Source organism: Phragmites australis, chromosome 16 (genome assembly GCF_958298935.1).
Source record: "Phragmites australis chromosome 16, lpPhrAust1.1, whole genome shotgun sequence".
Taxonomy (NCBI): domain Eukaryota; kingdom Viridiplantae; phylum Streptophyta; class Magnoliopsida; order Poales; family Poaceae; genus Phragmites; species Phragmites australis.
Window position 1 is genome coordinate 15,051,448 of NC_084936.1, and position 22,347 is coordinate 15,073,794.

General features: G+C 41.7%; 1 protein-coding gene across 2 annotated transcripts; it reads left to right on the forward strand.

The window, feature by feature from the left end:
- The first annotated feature begins 1,019 nt into the window (after window positions 1-1,019).
- LOC133895539 (mediator of RNA polymerase II transcription subunit 14-like) lies at window positions 1,020-17,371 on the forward strand. Of its 2 annotated transcripts, XR_009905623.1 has the most exons (9): window positions 1,020-1,629; window positions 7,003-8,067; window positions 8,311-8,408; window positions 9,823-9,997; window positions 10,953-11,760; window positions 11,879-12,852; window positions 13,957-15,014; window positions 15,961-16,910; window positions 17,087-17,371. XR_009905623.1 is itself a non-coding variant. In XM_062335943.1 (8 exons), exons 1-8 carry the CDS (start codon window positions 1,390-1,392, stop codon window positions 16,757-16,759), a joined length of 5,217 nt encoding a protein of 1,738 aa, XP_062191927.1. In that variant the 5' UTR covers window positions 1,020-1,389; the 3' UTR covers window positions 16,760-17,371. The 2 variants fall into 2 exon arrangements, 1 of the variants encoding a protein (XP_062191927.1); XM_062335943.1 differs by having other exon boundaries at window positions 15,961-17,371.
- Window positions 17,372-22,347: the final 4,976 nt, after the last annotated feature.

Sequence of the window (22,347 nt, forward strand, 5' to 3'; positions counted from 1 at the left end):
GCTCGCCAGTTCCGCTTCCGCCGCTCCGCGGGACCAACGACCTCCTCGCCACTCGCGCCTCCCACAGTGAAGCGGACGCCGCATCCTCCCCGCAACTTTGCCGCCCCCGAACGCGAGCCGTATCGCTGTTCACCCCGAAGCCGACTCTGCTGGACGTCGTTTGCGGGCGCGTGACGTCCCGTATCCGACGTGGATACAGACCGCGGGCCAAATGCCGACTCCGCTGGAGAAGGCCTAACACAAGAGATCCAGAGAAAGGCACTAGAGCATTAATAGCATACACACAGGAGTAGGATATTACGCTCCGTGCGGTCCGAACCTGTCTAAAAATCATTTAATCATTTACTCCCACTAGCAGACGATCATCCGTCCCGCCTACATCTTACATATTTGCATTAAATTCACGTACGAGGTAGATCCAGAATCAACCCCCCAACCGAATCTCAAAGGAGGTCTCCTAGGATCCCCGCTTGAGGAATTCATCCTTCGACAATATCTGTTTTTTTAACATGGCATACCCAGAAAAATGGTAACACTAACATCCAGTACACATAACAATTTAGGCGAGACTTAGCCAAGTGACCGCATTTTAGCTGTGCAGCCGAAGGTGAATGCGATGAGGTGGAAGCAAGCCCCTGGCTAAACGAAATTCAAAACTTTTGAGCTAACAGACTTCAAACCACTATAATTCATAAAACATGCATTCGATTCGTAATTCATTTGGACCATTATATCCATTGTCATTTTATCAATAAAACAACTTCGATATTAGTTATATTTTGTGCTAAAAATATTCGATGGCACATACACCATACTTATAATATTGACAAACTTTGACTAGGTTACATCCAAATATATATTTTTTGTCTATATTCTTATGCACATAAATTGATATGCACATAATATTCACAAACTTTGCCTATATTTTGACAATCCAAACGCCATTGTTTTGTGCGCGACCTGGCATTGCCCAGGTATCGGTAACGCCGAATTTTGGCAAAAGCAAACCGAACAGCCCCTACATCTCGAACCATGCTCGGTACAACCAGCCGAGTCGACGGGACAAGCCGTCACTTGTTCCCCCAACTCCAGCGGGCTCTCCTCCACCGGCCTCCGCGCCGGCCGCCTCCATCCAGATCAGGCGTCGACCCTTCCACCGCGCCTCCACCTCTCGCCGTCTCCGTTGTCCTCGTCCCCCTCCTGCACCGCCGCGGAGCGGAGATCCATCCGAACTGGGACCGATTCCCCCCTCTTTTCGTCGGTGAGGAAGCCCTAGGCTGCTGGGACGGATTGCTCGCCCGGTCCCGCAGAATCTCCCCTTCCTTGACCGTCCAGCTGGTCGTGTTGGACTGCTGATAGCAGCAGGGAGGTTCAGCTGAGTGGCGAGCGATGGCGGGGGAGCTGGGGCAGCAGACTGTGGAGCTGGGGGCGATGGTGCGGGGGGCCGCGGAGGAGTCGTACCTGGCGCTTCGGGAGCTCGTGGAGAAGTCGCGCGCGGAGGCGGAGGCCCGGGGGAAGGAGGGGCAGCAGAGGTCGGACACTGAGAAGAAGATCGACCTGCTCAAGTTCGTCGACCGCACGCGGCAGCGCATGCTCCGGCTCCATGTCCTCGCTAAGTGGTGCCAGCAGGTCAGCCCCAGTCGATTATTTCACCTCCCTACATGTTAATTGCGAACCTTATTATTGTTCAATGAGAGATACAATTTTGTAGACTGAAGTGAGCTATGGGGATTTTGTTGTTCATTAGTGCAATACTCGTAACTGTTTAGGATCGATCAGGCTTTCTTGGTCCTTCTCTTTTTCCATGCTGTTATATGCATTTTTAGAGTGAAGTTAACATTATTCTAGGATGTAGTTGGATTGAGAAAGAAGTGTTTAAAATAGTAGGACTGTAGGAGTCGTACGTTTGTGACATCAACTGAATTCATCTTATAGAAACCACCCCTTCCCTTTCAAATGGGAGACTCTGCGCACATTTAATTTGTCAAACTTTGTAATATAGCAGCAATCTTTTCAATGATATATTCCGTGCGCATGCAAATCACAACTGGATTGATGTTTGACCACCATATCATAACTTCATAATTTCGTTGGCAGTTGCAAACATAATTCATTTTAAGTTTTAACCAATGCTCAGTGTTGGATCCTGAAGGCCGTGTGTAAAAAACCCAGGTCTTATCTTTGAAACGGAGGGATTATCTTGTATTTTGGGATATGGTAGATTGCTAAATGGGTGATATTTTGTGTATACAGGGGCAGATCTTCAGCCCTGGGCCTAGACCAAAAGCCTATGAAAGTTCATTGAAAAATAAAAAAAATAAAGAAATAAACACAACGACATGTTTTCCCAGCCTGGGCAATGCCCCAATTCTAGTTCTGCCCCTTGTGTAACTGGGCAGAGCCTTCTCATTTTGTAGGTCTATCCATTCATCCGTGTATGTTCTGTGAAAAGGTTATGAAATATTTTTACCCTGTGTCAGCAGATATTGAGGAAGCTATGAATTTGTATGGTTGTTGTAGGTTTCATTTGCATCTTAAATCAAGCATCTATCTTCACGTAGGTTGCTCTGTTCAAGTTTTAGCTTCCGTTCCTCATAGGGGTGAGCATAAGCTTTTGCTGTTAGTTTCCCGAAAAAAAGATTTTGCTGTTTGTTCTATAAGTGTTGCTACAGATTTAAACCATTTAAATAAAAGCATCCTCAGAGAAACCTACCTAGAGTGATTCTGCCTGCTGTTGCCCTTGCAGCTGAATATGGACACCATGCCCTTGCTTAGGCTGTGGCGTGTATGCTCGGCGTTGACACAATCTCCGCCATGTTGGGCTTGACCTGGACGAGCTAAGGGTGAGGAAGGAGTGTGAACAGATGGAGAAAGGTGAGAGAAAAGACAGGGTGAGAGGGAGAGGTCAGGGGGGGATAGGATTGAGATGGAGAGGGGCGAAAGAGTGGAAGATGGTGGCGCATGGGTGGGATTGGGAGGGTGGGAGGCGAATAAAGTAGCCTCAGGGATCCTCTCCTATTTGCAGTGGCACGAGGGCGAAAGGGCGAAATGACTGATTGGGCCCATCTATTCTTCTTTCCTTTCATTTTGTTTTTCTTCCTGTTTCTAATGTTTATGGTTATGTACGGATCTTTGTTTTGGTTTTCTTAGTGTCTTCATCATTTTAAAAAAGAAATATGTTGGGTATGAGAGTTGTTATAACAAAGTTATCGTGTTTACATACCTCACCAAGGAGACATGCCATATCAACTACACTTTTTTGAATAGGGTACCAGTGTACAATAATCCGTATTGCAAACCCAACAAACTGCTATTCTGGTAACTAGGATTTAAATTTTGCATCAATAAATGTAGCCTTAATTTTGATTGAGACAATGAATTTGATGAGATTGATGTTAATATGATGTGTGCTTTAATAACGTTTAACATTAAGGCGATGATTTTATGAAATATATTGGCTGTTCAGTTAAGATCGTGCCAATTAAAGATTACATATAACTCTTGTTTCAGGGAACTGATATTAAATTAAAATTTATAATATCACATTTTTTACGAAGAAAGAGTTGATATTCGCACATACATTATCTTCAATAGCAAATGATTTTACCTATGCTTGACACTATGTTTGATTAGGCTATGGATAGGTTGCAGTTTTTTCAAGGTTGTTTTAGAATTAGAATTTCTAGGTCATGAATTATGTATGCATGGTTTTTGTTTCACAGTGTTAATACTGTATGCTGCCACAGTATGTAGATTTTGATGATTCATTTTCTAGTAGATTGATCTTTTCTGTAGTCTTTTTTAATGTAATAGCACTTTGATGGCAAGTGTTTGAACTTGCATATTAGACATTTCCATTTCATGTCGAAAAGTTATATTGACTGCAAGGTTTCAGTTGATCGTTGGAGATGCACTGTGCAGTCTCAGGAGCAAGGTGCAGTAGATGTGTTACACCCTTAAAATTCCTAAGGAGCAAAAAGTAAACAAAAGTGCACTTCTGAGAAACATTGGACACAAAAATAGAAATAAAATCGATTGCTATAAGCATAGTTATCATGGTGTTGAGATATTGTCGCCATAATGTCGATATATCGCTGTGGCGGAGAATCGTGGCTCACCAAGGTGATGCCATGGGTATGTGTGGTGAGCTGGCAGCCCTCGATCTCACGGTGCTGCAACTTGGCTGCGGAGTTGATCCAGCTGTTGCTTCCATCCCCCAATGCCGCCCTCACCTGCACCCCCCATGCCGGAGCGATCCGCACCGTCGCCGCCCCTGCCGGCGCGCTGTCACGCCGAGCCACACCTGCAACTACGACTATTTGGTAACATCCATCCCCCTTACTCCACCTCCGCGCGCTGGATATAGGGGGTCTCATGAGGAGGTGGCGGTGTCGGGAGAGAGTAAGGCTGGTTCACGTGGTTGGAGAGAGAGGGAGAGGGAGAGGGAGAGAGAAGATAAGGTTGGTTCAGGCACTGGATCCTCCACACTGTTGTGGACTGTGTGTGCTATGGGACCATGTGTGTGAATAACACACAGGGATCCTCTATGCTGCTGCTGCTGCGGTTAAGTGAATGCGTCTATCTGCTATCTGTGCACAAATATTTCTCATCTACGAACCCTCGAGCAAGACAGCCCTCAAACCAAGGAGAGAAAAAATCTCGGTACCCTTACATCACATGATACATTATGTCCCTAATGAAAGGCTTGTAGCCTCACAGGTAGCCCAGGGACTCATCCAAGACACACACGTACACTAGCAGTGGTATTTTTGGTGCTGCAATTGCTTGCTGCCTTCTCTGTTTTCTTTATTTATACACTGCTGACCACTATAATATGGCCTGGTTTAAACAGCTAATAACTACAACAATTACTGTTTTAATTGGCTATTATTCTCCATAATTTGCTAGCTAGAAATCCCTGGTTCAAACAGCTAATAACTACAGCAATTACTGCTTTAATTGGCTATTATTCTCCCTAATCTACTAGCTGAAAATCTGCACACATCAAGGCTTATTGCTAACAATCTCCCCCTAATCCTTATGTGTGGACTTGGAATTGATGTTGACCATTCCAATCCTAGCACGAAGCTCATAGAATCTGACTCGCCCAAGTGCATTCGTTTGAATGTCAGCGAGTTGGTCCTTAGTGCCGACGAAATCAGCACTAATCCTCCCATCTTCCCGGCACTCCCTGATGAAGTGGTAGCGCACATCGATGTGTTTGCTACGTTCATGGAAGACAGGGTTTTGTATCAGCGCTAAGGCTAACTTGTTGTCAATCTTCAGCTCGATAGTGTCGGCGTCCCTCCCCTTGAAGTCGCCGAGCAGCCGAGCTAACCACACCGCCTGTGTGGCTGCGGTAGTGGCAGCAACATACTCTGCCTCACAGGACGAGAGTGCCACCACCTTTTGCTTGAGAGCGTGCCAACTCACCAAGCTGCTGTCGTAGAAGAACAAACCGCCGGATGTACTCCTCCTTGTGTCAACATCGCCGGCGAGGTCGCTGTCGGTGTACCTGACAAGCTGTGCCTCCGCTGTCCTCCCGTAGTGGCAACTGAGACTTAAAGTCCCAGCCACATAGCGTAGGATCCTCTTCACTGCCGCCATGTGTTCCTTCGTAGGCCGCTCCATGAGGCGACTCACGTACCCTACGCTGAAAGCGAGGTCCGTCCGCGTGTGGACAAGATAGCGGAGGCCAATGATCCTCTGGTACTGAGTGATGTCCACCTCCGCCGCCGTGCTGTCACGGCTCAGCTTGAACCGCTCCTCTATGGGGGTGTGCGCAGGGTTGCAGTCCTGCATCCCCGCCATCTCTAGGATGCGCTTGGCGTAATGCGCCTGGCACAGCGTGATCCCGTTGCTACTCTGCTGCACCTCGATGCCAAGGTAGAAGGAGAGCAATCCAAGGTCGCTCATCCTGAACCTCGCCTTCATCTCCTCCTTGAAGCGGTTGATCTCCGCCTTGGCTGATCTAGTGATGATCAAGTCATTCACATAGACCCCGAGGAGCAACAGCGAGTCGCCATGGCCACGCTTGTACATCGCCGCCTCATGCGGGCTCTGCTCGAACCCGAGAGCTCGTAATGTCGTGTGCAGCTTCTCGTTCCAAGCACCCGTAGAGCGCTTTCCGTAGGCGCAACACCTTCTGTTCTGCTTCGGCGACGACGAAGCCTGGCAGCTGCGTAACTTACACCTCCTCCCCCAAATCGCCGTTGAGGAAAGCCAACTTCACATCTATGTGATGCACCGGCCAGCCATCTTGCGCAGCAACAGCTAGCAGCAACCGAACAGACTCAAGACGAGCAACGGGTGCGAATACTTCATCGAAGTCAATGCCCGGTTGCTGCACATAGCCCTTGGCAACATCATACCTTAGATTTTTATCTGGAACTGCTGTTTGATATTTGTTATATTTCTGGGATTTGGATGGTGGAGAGAGGGAGGGAGATGTTCAGCTGGGAGCAAGAGCAGCCGGACGACAAGAAGGACTTTTCCTTCTTGATTCTTGCTTGTGTCTTTATTGATGATTATCCTCTCTTTATACATAGTAGATGTCTAATAGATGGAAACTAATCCTAACAATCCCTACTTCCTTATCTATTCTAGGCCCTGTGGCCCGCGCACCATGATGACAGTATTTTTCAGTTGAGGGAATCAAAAGTTTTGTTAGTTATTGTACCCTCTACCCCTTAAATTAATGATGTGAAAAGAGATGTCTAGTGGTTGACATACACAATTTAATAGGGGTCCTTAAGAAGGTATAGTTGAACTATTTATTTTTGATGATCCTGATCCAGTTCCTTGAGCTATTACTTAGATTTGTGCCTCATTGGTCTATGAAATGTAGGGTAGTTCGACAAATATTGTGAAACTGAGGCACTATTACAGAACTCTGTTTAATACTTTAATTATTCAGAACTTTTCTCCTTTATTCTTTTGCCAGTAAAGATACTGTCATTTTTTAAATTCGTGATTGAGATATTTGATTTGGATCTTTTTCAGGTTCCTCTGGTTCATTATTGCCAGCAGCTTGCGTCAACGCTCTCTAGCCATGAAACATGCTTCACCCAAACAGCAGACTCACTGTTCTTTATGCACGAGGGACTGCAGCAGGCCCGTGCTCCCATTTTCGATGTTCCATTTGCTACAGAAGTCCTACGTACAGGGAGTTATAGGAGATTACCAAAATGTATAGAGGAAATAGGTACACAGAATACACTTTTTCTGGATGAAAGAAGGCCTACTTTGAAGAAATTAAATACACTTGTACGGGCAAAATTACTTGAAACCTCACTTCCTAAAGAAATATCTGAGGTTTCAGTGACTGATGGGATAGCAAATCTTCGTGTAGATGGAGAGTTTAAAGTTCTTCTTACATTGGGCTACCGTGGGCATTTCTCGCTGTGGAGGGTATTGCACATGGAGTTACTTGTTGGTGAGAAGACTGGACCTATTAAGCTTGAAGAGACAAGACGATATGCTTTGGGCGATGATATTGAACGGAGAATGGCTAACACTGACAATCCCTTCATGATATTGTATACAGTACTGCATGAGTTATGCATCTCTCTTGTTATGGATACTGTAATTAGGCAGGCTAATGTTCTACGGCAAGGTAGATGGAAGGATGCAATAAAATCTGAACTTATCTCAGATAGTAGTGCAACACAAAGTGGGAATAATGCTCCAGTGCAGCTTGGTCAAGATGGGGAGCTAGATTCAAGTGGGTTTAGGATACCTGGTTTGAAGGTGAATTATTGGCTAGATGAAAAAAGCAGTGGCTCAGCAGAACCTGATTTATCCCCATTTATCAGTATTGAGGCAGGGAAGGATATGCTGATAAAGTGTTTGCACAGCTCATTTATACTGGATCCACTTACCAACAAAGAGGCTGATCTTTCTATTGATCTGAGTTGCATTGATGTTGAAGCACTTATTTTGAAAGCAATTGCTTGCAATAGACACACTTGTCTTCTAGAAATTCAAAGGGAATTGAGGAAAAATGTTCAAATTTCGCAATCACCTACTGATGTTGTCCTGAAACGAGAAGAAGTTCATTTAGGAAAGGTATGGGTATTTTAGTGCAAGTGCCTTGCGTTTGTGGTTGATCTACTAATCAACAAATCATGACCATGAAGTTCTGTCATGCCATCATATGAAATGCTTGTTTTCTAAGCACTTTATTTTCTTACATTTTCTTTAACTGGACTTGTAGATGGTTAGTTGGGATATCCTTTTGCTTTTGGGTTTCTTGGTTGGCTGATTTCACTCTAATTTTTGGTGCCTTTTCTATGTCCATAAATCATGCAGAAAGTGGATGGAAGGAACTTTGAGAATTCTTGTACAAATGAAGTTCTTCAGGTTAGGGCGTATGGACAATCGTATATTCACCTTGGGATAAATATCAGGTCTGTTATTTATTTGATACATTGTTAGTCTTCTTACCTTACATTCCACATGATATCTTAGGTCATGATTTTGTATAAAAAATTTAATTGCACATATGCAGTTCTCTATTATGTAATGTAAGACCTTGACCATCATCTTTCTAGTAATATATTAGATTTTGACCATAATTTTTTCTAGCAATATATTAGTAAATTTTACAAGGAACTTCAATATTGTGTAAGTACTTTTTTCACGAAAAGTCAAATGATATCATTGCCATATGATCAACCTGTAACTTCTATGCATAGTAGTAATCAAATTTAAAGCGTTTGACCACATACGATGATGGCTGCCTACATGTAGACACTAAGGGCATGCTTGGATTCCTTGTTCACTTTGCTTTATTAGGCAAAGGATAAGCATAAACTAGCCACATGAGCATATGCTTTATTAGGCAAGGATAAGCATAAACTAGCCACATGAGCATATAGTTCATGAAAAGGATGACAACAAGGTTAGGTGTTTAGTTATTTTGCCTTGAACTGTTGAATGGCTGTATGTTTTCTTAAAATAAGTATGATAATTACTCAAAATATTACTTAGTATTGTCTAGTGGACCTCAGCATGACAAAATGTTGAGCAATCAATCCTTGCCCACATGTGGGAGCCAATCTGGGTTCCGTCAATGGGCAACCTTCTTTCCTTGCCCATGTGAGCAAATCTTGTTAGCAAGGTTTTTAAGCTCTAAGCCTCTAACAAACACATATTCTTGCGTAACATTGTTAGGAGGCAACTGCTTAGGCTAGCCATGGAACCAAACATGCCCAAAATGAGTATTTCAGAAGAGATCATGTTCATCACAGCAGATGTGCCCACAACTTTGTATATATAACTATTTTGTAAAATTAATGGTCATGCAGAAGTTCCAGGATTCTGAACATGGTTAAATGATGTATCTAGGAGGACTTTTAGTGTTGGATTCGCCCCATGTCCAGTCTTTGGGATACACTTCTTCAATATTATGAGTTATGACTTAGTTAATTTCTATGCTCTACTTGATAGAGTACTATCATATTTGACACCAAGCTTTTAACATGTTAACATCCAGCATTTTCTTGAAAATATAACAAAGAGAAGTGTCCAAAAGTAACTATGCGATAAAGATTTGTGCTGTACTGCTGTAAGAATGGTTATCAAGGTGTACAGGCTGGGTGCCCATGAACCACTTGGCACCACTTGGACTCTTGGGGAAGCCTGAAGATAATTCTCCACGTCTTTGTTGTTTCACAACTTCTTAATCTGTGTGCATAAGATTTGGGCCCTGTATTATGGAACAAACGGAATAGTAAAGATGAATTCTCCACCTGTTTCTATATTTGTTCCAGGTCAACCCATTTACTTCCTAATTTTGTAACTTATTTCTCTCCACAATAGGAGTGGTCGCCTCCTCTTTCAATCATCCAAAAATATCTTGCCACCTTCTGCGTTGTTAGAATCTGAAGAAGCTCTAAACAAAGGGAGTCTTACAGCAAGCGAGGTTTTTGTGAGCTTAAAGACCAGGAGCATCCTCCACTTATTTGCTGCAACTGGAAGGTTTCTGGGCCTGAAGGTTATCTTACTCTACTGCCTCTTAGTATTTTTTATTTCCCCCGTATATATTTTAGACCTGTTTCCTTGTGTTAGTTATTAGCTCTCAGAGCTTATTCTTGCAACAATGTTCTTGTAGCAAATCAGTGAATCACAGTCTTGTTACTCTCATCTGAATCATCTTGAGACTGAAATGGAAATTTGATCGTTTGTAGTAAGCCACCTGCCTAGAGTTAAAAGCCATACTTATTTTGGAATCCCAAGTCTGACCAATTATCTTTGTATAACTTCGTTTGTAGTGTGTGATCATTGGCTTCGAAGTTTTTCAAGTTTCTTATACTGAGTAAATAGCATGCACTTGAAAGTAAAATAGTATGTGATAAGTATGAAACCTGGTGTGAATAAAGGGAGCACCGAACAGTATCTGTGTTCATATAGAGTAATTCAATATAGCATTAGTACATCCTACTACAATTGACAGGTAATCATCATACCTGAACCCAATGTGAACCAACCTGGTATTGGTTTCATTCCTAAATAGCAGTGGTCCTTGTTGGGCTGTTTGTACATTGACACAATCATAAAGGAAGTAATAAAGTACCTGAAACATAAATAGACAAAAGTTTACCCTCTGTCCGAACCATTCATGCCATTTTTGAATGATTTCCAGTTGAATATCCCATCTATATACTGAGTATTATTTCAGTATTCCATTTTTCTTATCTTACTTTTGGACAACTCGTTTGAGTATTGTTTAATATCGCCTGCTCAAAAACAGTGAATGGACTCAGCACTATATTTGCCAGATAAAACGCCTCCAAGGCTCCAACAATTTGAACCTTGCAGCGTTTTATGTGTTATATCATGCAGTTAAATTTCAATGGTCTCTTTGGTGAACAATTAACCACCTGGTTAGAATATGCCAGGTTTTTCTTTGTATAGTAACATACATGTCTTAATTTTTCTTGCTATTCCAGGTTTACTCTCAGTCTCAGGTTACTCTAAAGATTCCAAAGTCCGTGTTATATGGTTCAGATTTTGTGGTCATGGGGTTTCCTCAGTGCGCAAATGCCTATTATCTCTTGATACAACTTGATAATGACCTTAGGCCTGTTTTTCATTTGCTTGAGACATGGATTGATGGAAGTAACAAGTCTAATGCCGATGCTGCGACCGACGCTAACGAAGCCATAAGGTTTAATAGGATTGACATTAACAGTATGCAAATAGGTGAAAATGAATACAGTGTGAACCTTTTTGATGCTGAGAAGGTGCTACAAGACATGGTTAACTACAACCAAAGTATTGAAGGTAGACTAAGGCAAAGTGGAAATAGCGAGCTTGTGCCCTTAATACCTTCATTTTCGCCTTCGTTTTCTTCTGTTGTTGATGAAGTATTTGGATCTGATCCAAGTTCTTCAACAGTAGAAAATCAACTTTTGCCACCTTATAGTTCGCCCTCTACTCATTTAAGTTCTATTCAAGTTGATCTTGAGGGAGTCACTGGCACAGCTGGCCTGCCTGAGCTGGGCAGAAATTTTATGTATTCTGACATTAACACCTCTGAAGTTACGCCTAGTGTAACCTTGAACAGTAATCTGCTGAGTAATTTGAATTATGCAAAAGGTACAAATGCCTTTTCCAGTTCAGTCCCTGCTGGAATTTCATTCATGTCGTCAGACTGTAAATCTGGTCAAGACCTTAGCTCATTGAGATCTCCAGAGGGCCATGGTATTGTGCATGGAAGTAAATCTCTTCAACTTCTTTCTTCAGATGGCCAACGAGGTACTTTTACCATTTACTTCTTAAAAATCTTTGGATTGTATTCTCCATTATCCAAATAGCTGTCTCTGTCTATGCTGATTTTATCGCTCTTGTTATGACTCTCTTTAGCACTTTGCAGTTTTGGGAAATATCTCTACTGCAAAACCTGGAGGGCCTTCTAGAAAACGATCTGTTTCGGAGTTTTTGTTGAATATCCCATCATTACAACAATCCAGAATCAGTGATGGGCCAACAAAACGAAGAAAAGTACCAGAACGTATGAAGGATGGTGTTGTTTTTATGGCATATTCATCCAGTGCACAATCTGGAAAACCCCTTACATATGGAAATGTACTTACAGAAGAAAATCATTGTGTTACATCAGCTACTTATGCTTCTGTACTTCGTCATGTCATAAAGCACTGTTCACTTTGTATCAAATATGCTCAACTGACTACCCAGATGAATTCTCTTGGCATCCCATATGCCGAAGAAGTAGGGCTGTGGACATCATCATCCTCTAATCTTTGGTTGCGGTTACCTTTTCCCAAAGAGGATTCCTGGAAACATGTATGCTTACACCTAGGTAATGCTGCACGTATGTCTTGGGATGTTAGGATCAATGATCCATATTACAGTTCACTCTGGAAAGTACATGGTGGCAGCACTACTACTGAATGGGGTGTTGGTGTTCGCATAGCGAACACTTCTGAAATAGATTCACATATCACTTTTGATGATGATGGGGTCATTTTGACTTATCATACTGTTGAGGCTGATAGTATACAGAAGCTTGTCTCAGATTTACAACGGCTTTCAAATGCTCGTGCATTTTCTTGTGGAATGCGGAGATCGATTGGTATAAAAGTTGATGACAAGCTAGAAGAAAAAGTGACATCTTCAGAGACGAAGTTACATCCTGCAAGAAAAGGTAGTAGACACAGGTTATCTGAACAGATGAGGAGAATTTTCAGGATTGAAGCTGTTGGTTTGATGAGCTTGTGGTTCAGTCATGGTGCCGTGCCTATGGTTCACTTTGTTGTTGAGTGGGAGGCTGGTAATAGTGGTTGCACAATCCATGTTTCTCCAGACCAACTTTGGCCACACACAAAGGTTTGTCTGTGCTTAATATTATCAGCCCATGTTTTGGTTTTGGCATATGCGCTTACTGCTACATTATATGCGTACACTATATGCAATTATGCATTGCTTAATATTTTGGTTGAGTATGCTTCTTTGCTTAGCGGAACTGCTAGGAACTGCAGCAGTACTGTTCAGTTCATGTGAACTTATAGACAATAATAATAATTAGTTTTTGTTAGGTGTTTTTTTCTTCATATATGTATATATTCCATGTTTAGATATAAGTTTCCTAAGTTAAGATACTGTTTCTTAGGGGTCAGGTGAAGTTCTCCCTATAGAAGGGAATAAGGGATAGCGTTTTATCCGTTATGAATTAAGCAGGAAATAGTTAAGTCTCTCCCATCTAAAGGTTTCTCATCCCAATCTATGCCTCTGCCTACTTTAAAACCCTAGCCTCTTTCAAGCCATGTTGTCTGGCCTTTCTCTGTACTGTAGTCATCCTGTTGTGAACTGCTCCATTTAGGTAACTTATTTAGGGCCTGTTTGGTTCGGACCCTGGCGCAGGCAGCTTTGGCCAGGCAGCAGCGTCAGCCCCAGGCGATCGAAATCGGACGCCTGAGGGAGCTGCCTGGCCAGACAGCTCTGGCCAGGACTCAATCCAAACAAGCCCTTACTCAAGTAGCGGTAAATAATGCCAGACTTCACTTATTACTGGTATGTGAAGATTGCCACCCGTCTAGTAAATTAGATAGTGGTAAAGAATCTCACTAAGGCTGTCCTGATAGGTAGTAATGCAACACTGATTCCCTTAAGTGCTATTTCTTCTGTTACTGCATTACGTTTGTTTTCTGATGCATTATATAGCATCTTACTGAACCACAGCTTATTTCATCCAAATCAAAATCACGGTAAATTAATGATTTAAATGAATTCCAAATAGAATTCTGTTTTGGACAGACTGATGTAAGAGCAAAATTGGTTGCCATAACCAATTAGCATGTTATAGTACAAATTCATATTCTATTTGGACATTTCAAGTTTATCACCATAGCACAGCCTCTTAAGCTGTTGCTTAGGAATTGATCTTCCATGAGATCTCGTTGTTGTTTTTCTAATTAAGTTCACGTAATGCAGTTTTTGGAGGATTTCGTGAATGTGGGTGAGGTAGCTTCATTCTTGGACTGCATCAGGCTTACAGCTGGACCTTTACTTGCCCTTAGTAGTGCGATTCGCCCTGCGAAGATGCCTGTAACAGTTCCTACTGGTTACAGTTCTGCACCAAAGCAAAACAACATTCCATCACAGGGGGCTCCGGCAAATGACTCATCATCGACTACTATGCAAAATGTATCTGTCCCACTGGGCCCTGCAATTACCCATGTTAACAATCATAATCTTCAGAGTTCCGTGCTGTCTGCTACAGGGCGGGGTGGGCCTGGACTAGTTCCAAGCTCATCATTCCCTTTTGATGTTTCTGTTGTGCTCCGTGGACCATATTGGATACGCATTATATATCGCAAGATTTTCTCTGTTGACATACGCTGCTTTGCTGGGGATCAGGTATGGCTGCAGCCAGCAACCCCTCCAAAAGGTGGACCTTCAGTGGGTGGATCTTTACCTTGTCCACAATTTCGACCATTCATAATGGAGCATGTTGCTCAGGGTCTAAATGCTTTTGAACCCGGTTTTATGAGTGCTAGACATAGTGGTGCACAGTTGAAGGCCAATGCCAATACAGCTTCTGGAAGTCAGCAATCAGCCCCTGCTCCGAATCGCTTTAATGGTGCTCATGGTGTTGCTATTTCTGGCCCAATTCCAAATGTTGGTAAAAGGGTGGTACCTAGTTTCACTCGAGCAGGCAGTGCCATGGTGGCATCTTCAAAATTTGCTTCAGGAATTGCAGGAGCCCCCGCACACTTTTCTCCTGGAACAAACCTTCCTGTTCATATGAAGGGTGAGTTGAACTCAGCTTTTACTGGTCTTGGGGACGATGGTGGCTATGGTGGTTCCTGGGTTCCTCTTGCTGCTCTTAAGAAGGTGTTGCGAGGCATACTTAAGTACTTTGGAGTTCTATGGTTGTTCTCGCAGTTTCCTGAACTTCTGAAAGAGATATTAGGGTCAGTTTTGAAAGAGAATGAAGGAGCACTTTTAAATTTGGATCAGGAGCAGCCAGCACTGCGTTTTTTTGTGGGGTAAGAAGCAATTTATTGATAACATATGGAACTTTCACCTTCTGCTTCATACTTCACAGAAAGACAAAGTTCCCAACTTTTTGAATGTGCTAATATAAATGCCATGGGGTATACACACGTTTACATGTATGCCCAATAAAGGAACAACACTGCATACAGGAACGTCCTAGAACCGAGCATGTTTTAATGTAATAATGTTTTATACATTAAGCTTTTCGTATTGTTTTCTTCTTTGGGTTTGTGTGATAATGTCATATCTTAGATGAGCATGTTTAATGTTATTTTTCCTTTGGTTAAGCATGCAGGTGGTACTATGCTCTTAAGACATGGCAAACATTTAGTTTTATCTGCGTTCTCTAAAACTTCTGCTATTTACTGAATATATGTGCTTCACATTATTATTTTTATTTCCCTGTGACCATTGTAGATTCAACTAAATTTAATTCTCACAAACTTAAAATAAAATAAATGTTTTGCGTACATCTTTTTTCTTCTCTCCATAATATGTAGAAGAAGAAACTTTCAGAGCATGGTTTTGTATGTCTATATCATAGGTAAGATTTTAGTTCTGGGAGACTCCAAGTGTCAAAATCACTTTTCCTGTCATGGGCATCATGGCACTGCAGCCCTTAGCCTTTTGTTTTTGCCAAGTCCGTGAATGTTCTGTTTGATTTATCCTAATACAAATTACAATGTCAATTCCATTTTGATGCTGTTCTTATAAAGGGTACATAATTCTGAACCAAATCAAATCTGAAAGCAGTTCCAGTTTTCCCAGTTGAACTGCTAGGCTTGCTAGCGGTATCCTGTTGTTGAAATATGCATTTATATGCTCTCATCTGAAGATTTGGCATATATCCCTTATTTTTAAAAAGAAAACTTGTAGATTTCTAAATAAATATTGTATTGAATCTGATCATGTTGTTTTCCCATTCTTGTCCTGCAGTGGTTATGTCTTTGCGGTTAGTGTTCAACGACTTCAACTGCTTCTTCAAGTTCTTAATGTCAAACGATTTCACCACCAGCAACAGCAGCAGCAAGCTCAGAGCCCTTCTCAGGAAGAGCTAGCAACATCAGATATAAATGAAATATGTGACTATTTCAGTAGGCGTGTCGCCTGTGAACCATATGATGCTTCTAGGGTTGCTTCTTTTATCACTTTGCTTACATTGCCCATTTCAGTCATACGAGAATTCATAAAGCTATTTGCATGGAATAAAAGTCAGTTCGAGGCTCATGGGGAAATTGCTAGTGCGCAGAGGGCCCAGGTTGAACTCTGTTTGGAAAAGCACCAAGGATCGGTTCCAAATGATTATGCGGAGAGTTCATCGTCATCAAAGAGCAATATTAATCATGACAGAGCCAACCATTCAGTAGATTTTGGTCTAACTTTTGTACTCGACCATGCTCTTATTCATCGTATGAGTGTGTCTGGTGGAGCTTCCTGGTTGCCGTATTGTGTATCTGTGAGACTGAGGTACACCTTCGGGGACAATGGTCATATCACGTTCCTTGCAATGGAGGGAAGCCATGGTGGTAAAGCTTGCTGGCTGCAATACGAAGATTGGGAAAGATGCAAGCAAACGGTCGCCAGAGCAGTGGAAACAGTAAATGGGTCTCCAGCGATTGGAGATACAGGCCAGGGAAGACTGCGAATGGTTGCTGAGATGGTCCATAAGCAGCTACAACTTTCCCTACAGCAGCTAAGAGATGGCCCCCTTTCTGCCAGTTCAAATATACCATGACAATGGTACTTAGATGACTGCTGGCAGACTAAGGAATATGCTTGGTGGAATCTTGTTCCTTACTGAAAAAAATACAAAGGCGCTCGACACAGTGGGTAACGTAGGGGCTTTCCTGCGAAGGCTTTTATGATGTTTGCTTCTTGTATCTGAGGTACATCACGTATAATTTTGTACATAAAGATTGCTAAGCTCTTCAGCTTACTGTGCTGCTTATCACAAGTATTGAACCCCAAAAAGCTTGTGGAGCACATTGTAGCGTGTCTGGACAACAAGTCAGCATGATAGGCGTCTAATCTGTCACTAATGTGATCATTTGTTTTTTGAAAGGATTCCATCAGCGGCCCCTTAGAACTAGGATTTGCTCGGTGCGGGCAACTGAGGCTTGGGTGGTCTTCAGCCATTAGGGATGCTCCAACAAGTGTCCTGTATTGAGGCAGTGAAAATTAAAGAACTTTATTTGGAAGTGACTTTAAGACTATATGAAGTCAAGGTGGCAGAAACTCAAAATTGGGACTAAACTGAGGCATCTCCGGACATGAGATGTGGAGTTGAGATTATGAGCCAGTATGTTTGTGCTGACCCTGATACAGAAATATATATGTTTAGACATGATGCGGTGTCGACACCGGAGCAAGAAAATAATTATATATTGAGTTTAGAAATCAATTCAAACATATAGTGATTTTATTGATGATAACAAATTAATATCTATAACTTAATTGAATAAATCATATTACAAAAGAGATTTTTAAGGGTCGAAGAAGCAAATTAAACTGTAGCAATTTTAAACGTAGTTTTTATCTTCACTGATAACCCTGAAGTCAATCGACGGAGAACATCTTTATAGATTGCACTTCTTTCTTAACTGAGTGTGGTTTGGGTATAGTAAGTGTTAGATATGTCGTACTTCGTAAGTTATGGAAAAAAATAATATATATGTAGGTTTAAACAATGATAAAATTGACATAGTTTATTTGCAGAAAAGCAACTTTTATTTTAAAATAGTTGAAAAGTGAGTAATTAATTAAGTAAATAACAATAAAGTAAATAATAACCTTGAAATTTTCACCTTTGAACTTAACCAAAGATTTAACCACCTCAACTATGATTTTCACCACTATAGCCGATAAAAAATAAACACCTTAACCAATATTTCCATCTTTAAGGTTGACCACCATCAAACCATGTCAACTCTAGTTTCTACCACCACCGTTGACCAAAAAGATCAAACCATCAAGTTCTAATAACGCGTGGCTTTCCTCGCTGCTCTTAACCATGAACACGACTTATTAATTAGTTTTGTACTTTACAGAGATTATATACTTTATCTATAAGTTATGATCAACTCATTTGTTGATACTTGTCAGTTTCTTACACACTTTTCGAGATGTGCGCTGAGAGACTACTACAAAACATTTACAAAGCATTTTTCAATATATGCATGGCCGCTAAGGTTTCACCGGCGTGAGAGTACACCCTCCACTATGGCAGCTCCCTCTTATGCCAAATAGTTTCAAAAAGTTCACCTTTTTGACCCTATACCACCAACTAGCCTGCACTATACTTAAAAAAATATCTAATTAATTGGCTAGAACTTTTCCATACCAGGCTCGTGGTTGTACTGTAAAGCTCAGTCCGAATGCACAATAAACTGGTCCTTAAACGATTTGAGCAACTCTACCACAAACCCTTCTGTGCAATCTGCACTGTCTCCACCAAACACTTTCTTAAACCCTATTTTCATGTTGCTAACAAAAAATTATTCCATCACTTTTATCATAGTTGCATAACACCATTATCATATTTAGTTGAACAATTATCATTATCACTATCCTAAAAGCAACGCTAAGCATCAACTACCCTTCCATAAACTAACCAAAACTATGGCGATAAGGATGTTAAGAGAAAACTAGGGTAAAACCTAACTTGAGATTTTTGACAGTATTATTAGCATGCAATTGTATAAAACAAAATATTTTAAAACATAAGATCAATGTGGTCAAGGACACAACTTGCCTTCTCGATACTCAGTTAGATCTTCAACGTCTTGGTCTTTCAATCCTTCCTATTCCTCCAGAATTTTGACGTCTACTTGCGAAAACAAGCGGAAAGACAACAAATAAACACTAAGATAGAAAAGAACCAAATAACATAAAACAAACAACCTAACTAGAAAGATTAGGACTTCAAAAAGATTTTCTAAGAATTTTAGCAAAAGAACCGATCAAATCAGAGCTACGGTTGACAAGATCAAACTTCTGAAAGATTAAAATAGGGGAAAATGTTAATTATAGGTGAAACTAAGTGATTAGGACTTTTTGGCATTTTTAGAGCAATTTAGGATTTTCCAAGATTTTTTGGAATTAATAGAATTAATTTAATACAAAAATCTTTTTTATTGCATCATTAAGGCCTATTATGATTTCAACAAGGAAACTTAAATAATTGATGCTTGGGTTGCTAACTAGGATGATATGTGTGCAAGGGAGACTAACATGGTGATAGGATGATACTGATGTGGCAAAGGATGTGATTAGGCTGACTGGGATGCCACATAGACAAAAGGGTTGACATGGTGTTGTCCACTGGGTTGCCATGTCGGATTAAGGTGGTGACGTGGTAGTTGATGTGGCAAGCTAACTGGGTAGGGCTTCATTAAAACTGGGGCGTTGGATCGCAATCGGATGGATTGGATCTAATCTAACAAAGAGGCATCCTATAATCTCAATAGAAGCTACACCTAGTGTCAGGAGGCATCGTAGGGGCGCAACCAATTACTTGGTCGGCGAGGAAAACTCGGCAAGCGGCGGAGCGGTTTTGGTGGCGGAAGCTTTGCACATAGAGTCTAGTCAGGGCGGAAAGCCTTAGGGTCGAGTTCTAGGCCATTATTTATAGGCCAAGGGCGAGAGGGAGATAGTGAAATGGGATCTGATGTCACATAGAGGGGGTGAATAGGCATATCCTAAAAAACTTTACAAATTAAATGCAGCAGATTAGCAATATGCAGACAATCCGCATATTTTTTCGGAACCTCCGCAGATATACGGAGGTTCCGCAAAAATATGCGGATACTCTAGAGATTTCAGAAAAAACTTAAGTAGATGCCTATGCAATTTAACATGGATCAAATCCATGAATTATCCAGCACTAGTGGATGTATTCCAACCTATCTCACCAAGTACCTGCAGCTGAAACTTCACAAGAAAGTAGATCGAACAATATGCATAAATAGAGGGCAAGAACTGAAGAACAAGAAACAAAGAGAGGAGACACGCGATTAATTTCCCGAAGTTCGGACACCTCCACTAGAGGTTCCTACGTCTCCGTTGAGAGGCTCGATCACCTTGAGTCGGGTCTCTCTCAACCCTTTTCCTCTCCAAGCTTGATCACTCTTGAGCTTGGCTTTCACTCTTAATTTCTTCCTTGTAGAGGTGAAATTAAAGCCTTCACAAACTTTCTCGCAGCACACCACAACCATGGGTGCTCGCCGGTGCACCTAGCCACCTAGGAGCTCTAAGCTCCAAGAGGCGACGACAAATTTCTTGCTGATGAACTTGGGTGCTCAATATGGGATTTAGCTCACTTACACTCAATCTTTTAAGTTCTCAATCCAACTCACTTTTCTTCTCAAATTTCACACTAGAATAGAGTGGAGAGAGCACAAATAGCTTTGGCTTTGAGGTATTTCGTGGAGGCACCAGCAGCAACCAAAGGAGGGGGTATAATACCCAACCCCCAAAAACTAGCCGTTACACCTGAGAAAATGCGAAATCTCTGTAAAAATTTGTGGACCCTTTGGACTTTAACACAAGAAACCCCTGTTTAAAAAAACTAGCTGTTAGACCTAGAATTTACGGATCCTCCATAAAAAATACGGACTCTCCGCAAAAAGGTGCGGAGTCTTCGCAGTTTAACAAAACAACCTAGGTCACCGAAGAGAAAACACCATAACTTTTGATCTCGAAGTTCGATTTTGACGATTTTGAACTCTATAAAAAGCTTATTCAGAGGACTACACATTCCAACTGAATTTATGATATTAAACTCATAGGATAAAACTAGGAACTCTCCAAAACCCAATTCAAACACTTCCACACTTTTGGCACTGGGCTCCTAAAGCGAACTCTCACTTTGGGTTTGTTAGAAACTCTTGAGCATTGAGAAACGACAAGTTATTCAATGTTGCATCCCTCTTAATAGCGCGACATACCTATACTCAACTTCAAAGATAAAACACATTTGAACCACTTTGAGCCTTTGTATACCTTCAAGTATCGGTTCTTTCCTTCAAACTTTAGAGGGTTGTCAACTTTTATATCATCGTCACTCCATCTTTTCTTGATTCTTCATGTGATTGATGTGAATTATCCATAGTTTTCCATGGCCTCATACGATATTGGGGCAAAGCCTTCACTGGCTCTTCATCACCGCTTTGTTTCTTCGACGCTAAGTCATTTGCTTGCCCTTCACCACCGGATAGTCCATCATAGCCGAGTCTTGCTTGCCCTTCACTGTCTTGCCATAGAAACCATTTTGTATCTGACATCTTCAATAAATTCACTTTATCATATATGGAGTCCAATCTTATTCTTCATTTTTGGCATATATGATTTCAATTCAACTTATGCCTTCTTATAGATCCTAATCCTAACCCACTTTCAAGCACAAAGCACGTGGGTTAGTCCATAAACTCAATTAACAATAACATACCTTTAGCTACTTGATTTCCACAAGTAGCTTAGCATTCACACTTATCACCAATCTTCAGTGAGCTTTTCTTTCTTCTTGTGAGCATCACTAAGATCTCAATGACTTTGATACAATTCTTTGAACTCATGATATTTCTCAATTAATCCATACTTCATCATTTATGCATCTCCTATGAAATAACCTAATAACAATTCTCAACATAATTGTTAGTCCATAGGTATTGTCATTGACTTACCCGAGCATCACTTAGAGCTCATTCATCTTGATGCATCTCTCTTTTCCATGATATGGAACAACCTACTAACAATTCTCAAAATATTGTCATTAATAATCAAAACCACACCTAGGGGTTAGATGCACTTTCAGATAGGACTGGGGTCGGTTAGGGTTAAGGAGAGTCTGGAGGTGGCAAGGTTAAAATCTACATAGGTTTCCTCGCTTAAACATGGGATTCTTGGAGATAAAGACCAAATTCGGCTGAGGAGTCCTTCATGAGTTCATTGAACCTCTTCTAGACGATCTCCCCTTTGAATCCTTGTCAGATTTTTCGTGAAGGTTTGTTGTTGGTTTGGGAATAATCGTGACGATGGGGATCGGCCAGGGTGGATGATGCGTTTGACATGTGGACCATGGTGGTCTACGAGGGGAAGGGAGAGGGAACAGGTGCAGTCAGCCAATTGGGTTGCAGCCGGCCTAGGGCCCAATAGCGCATGGTGAAGTGGGCCTCGGTTTGCTAGCTTCTGGTAGGTTGGTGCGCGTGGGCTGGAGGCTAAAAAGATGGATTGGGCTGGCTACTTATATCCCGGTTAGGGAGAAAAGGGTGCGGCTGGGTTTGAAGAGGGGGAGCGCGGGAAGGACTTGGCCGGGGCGGGGTGGGA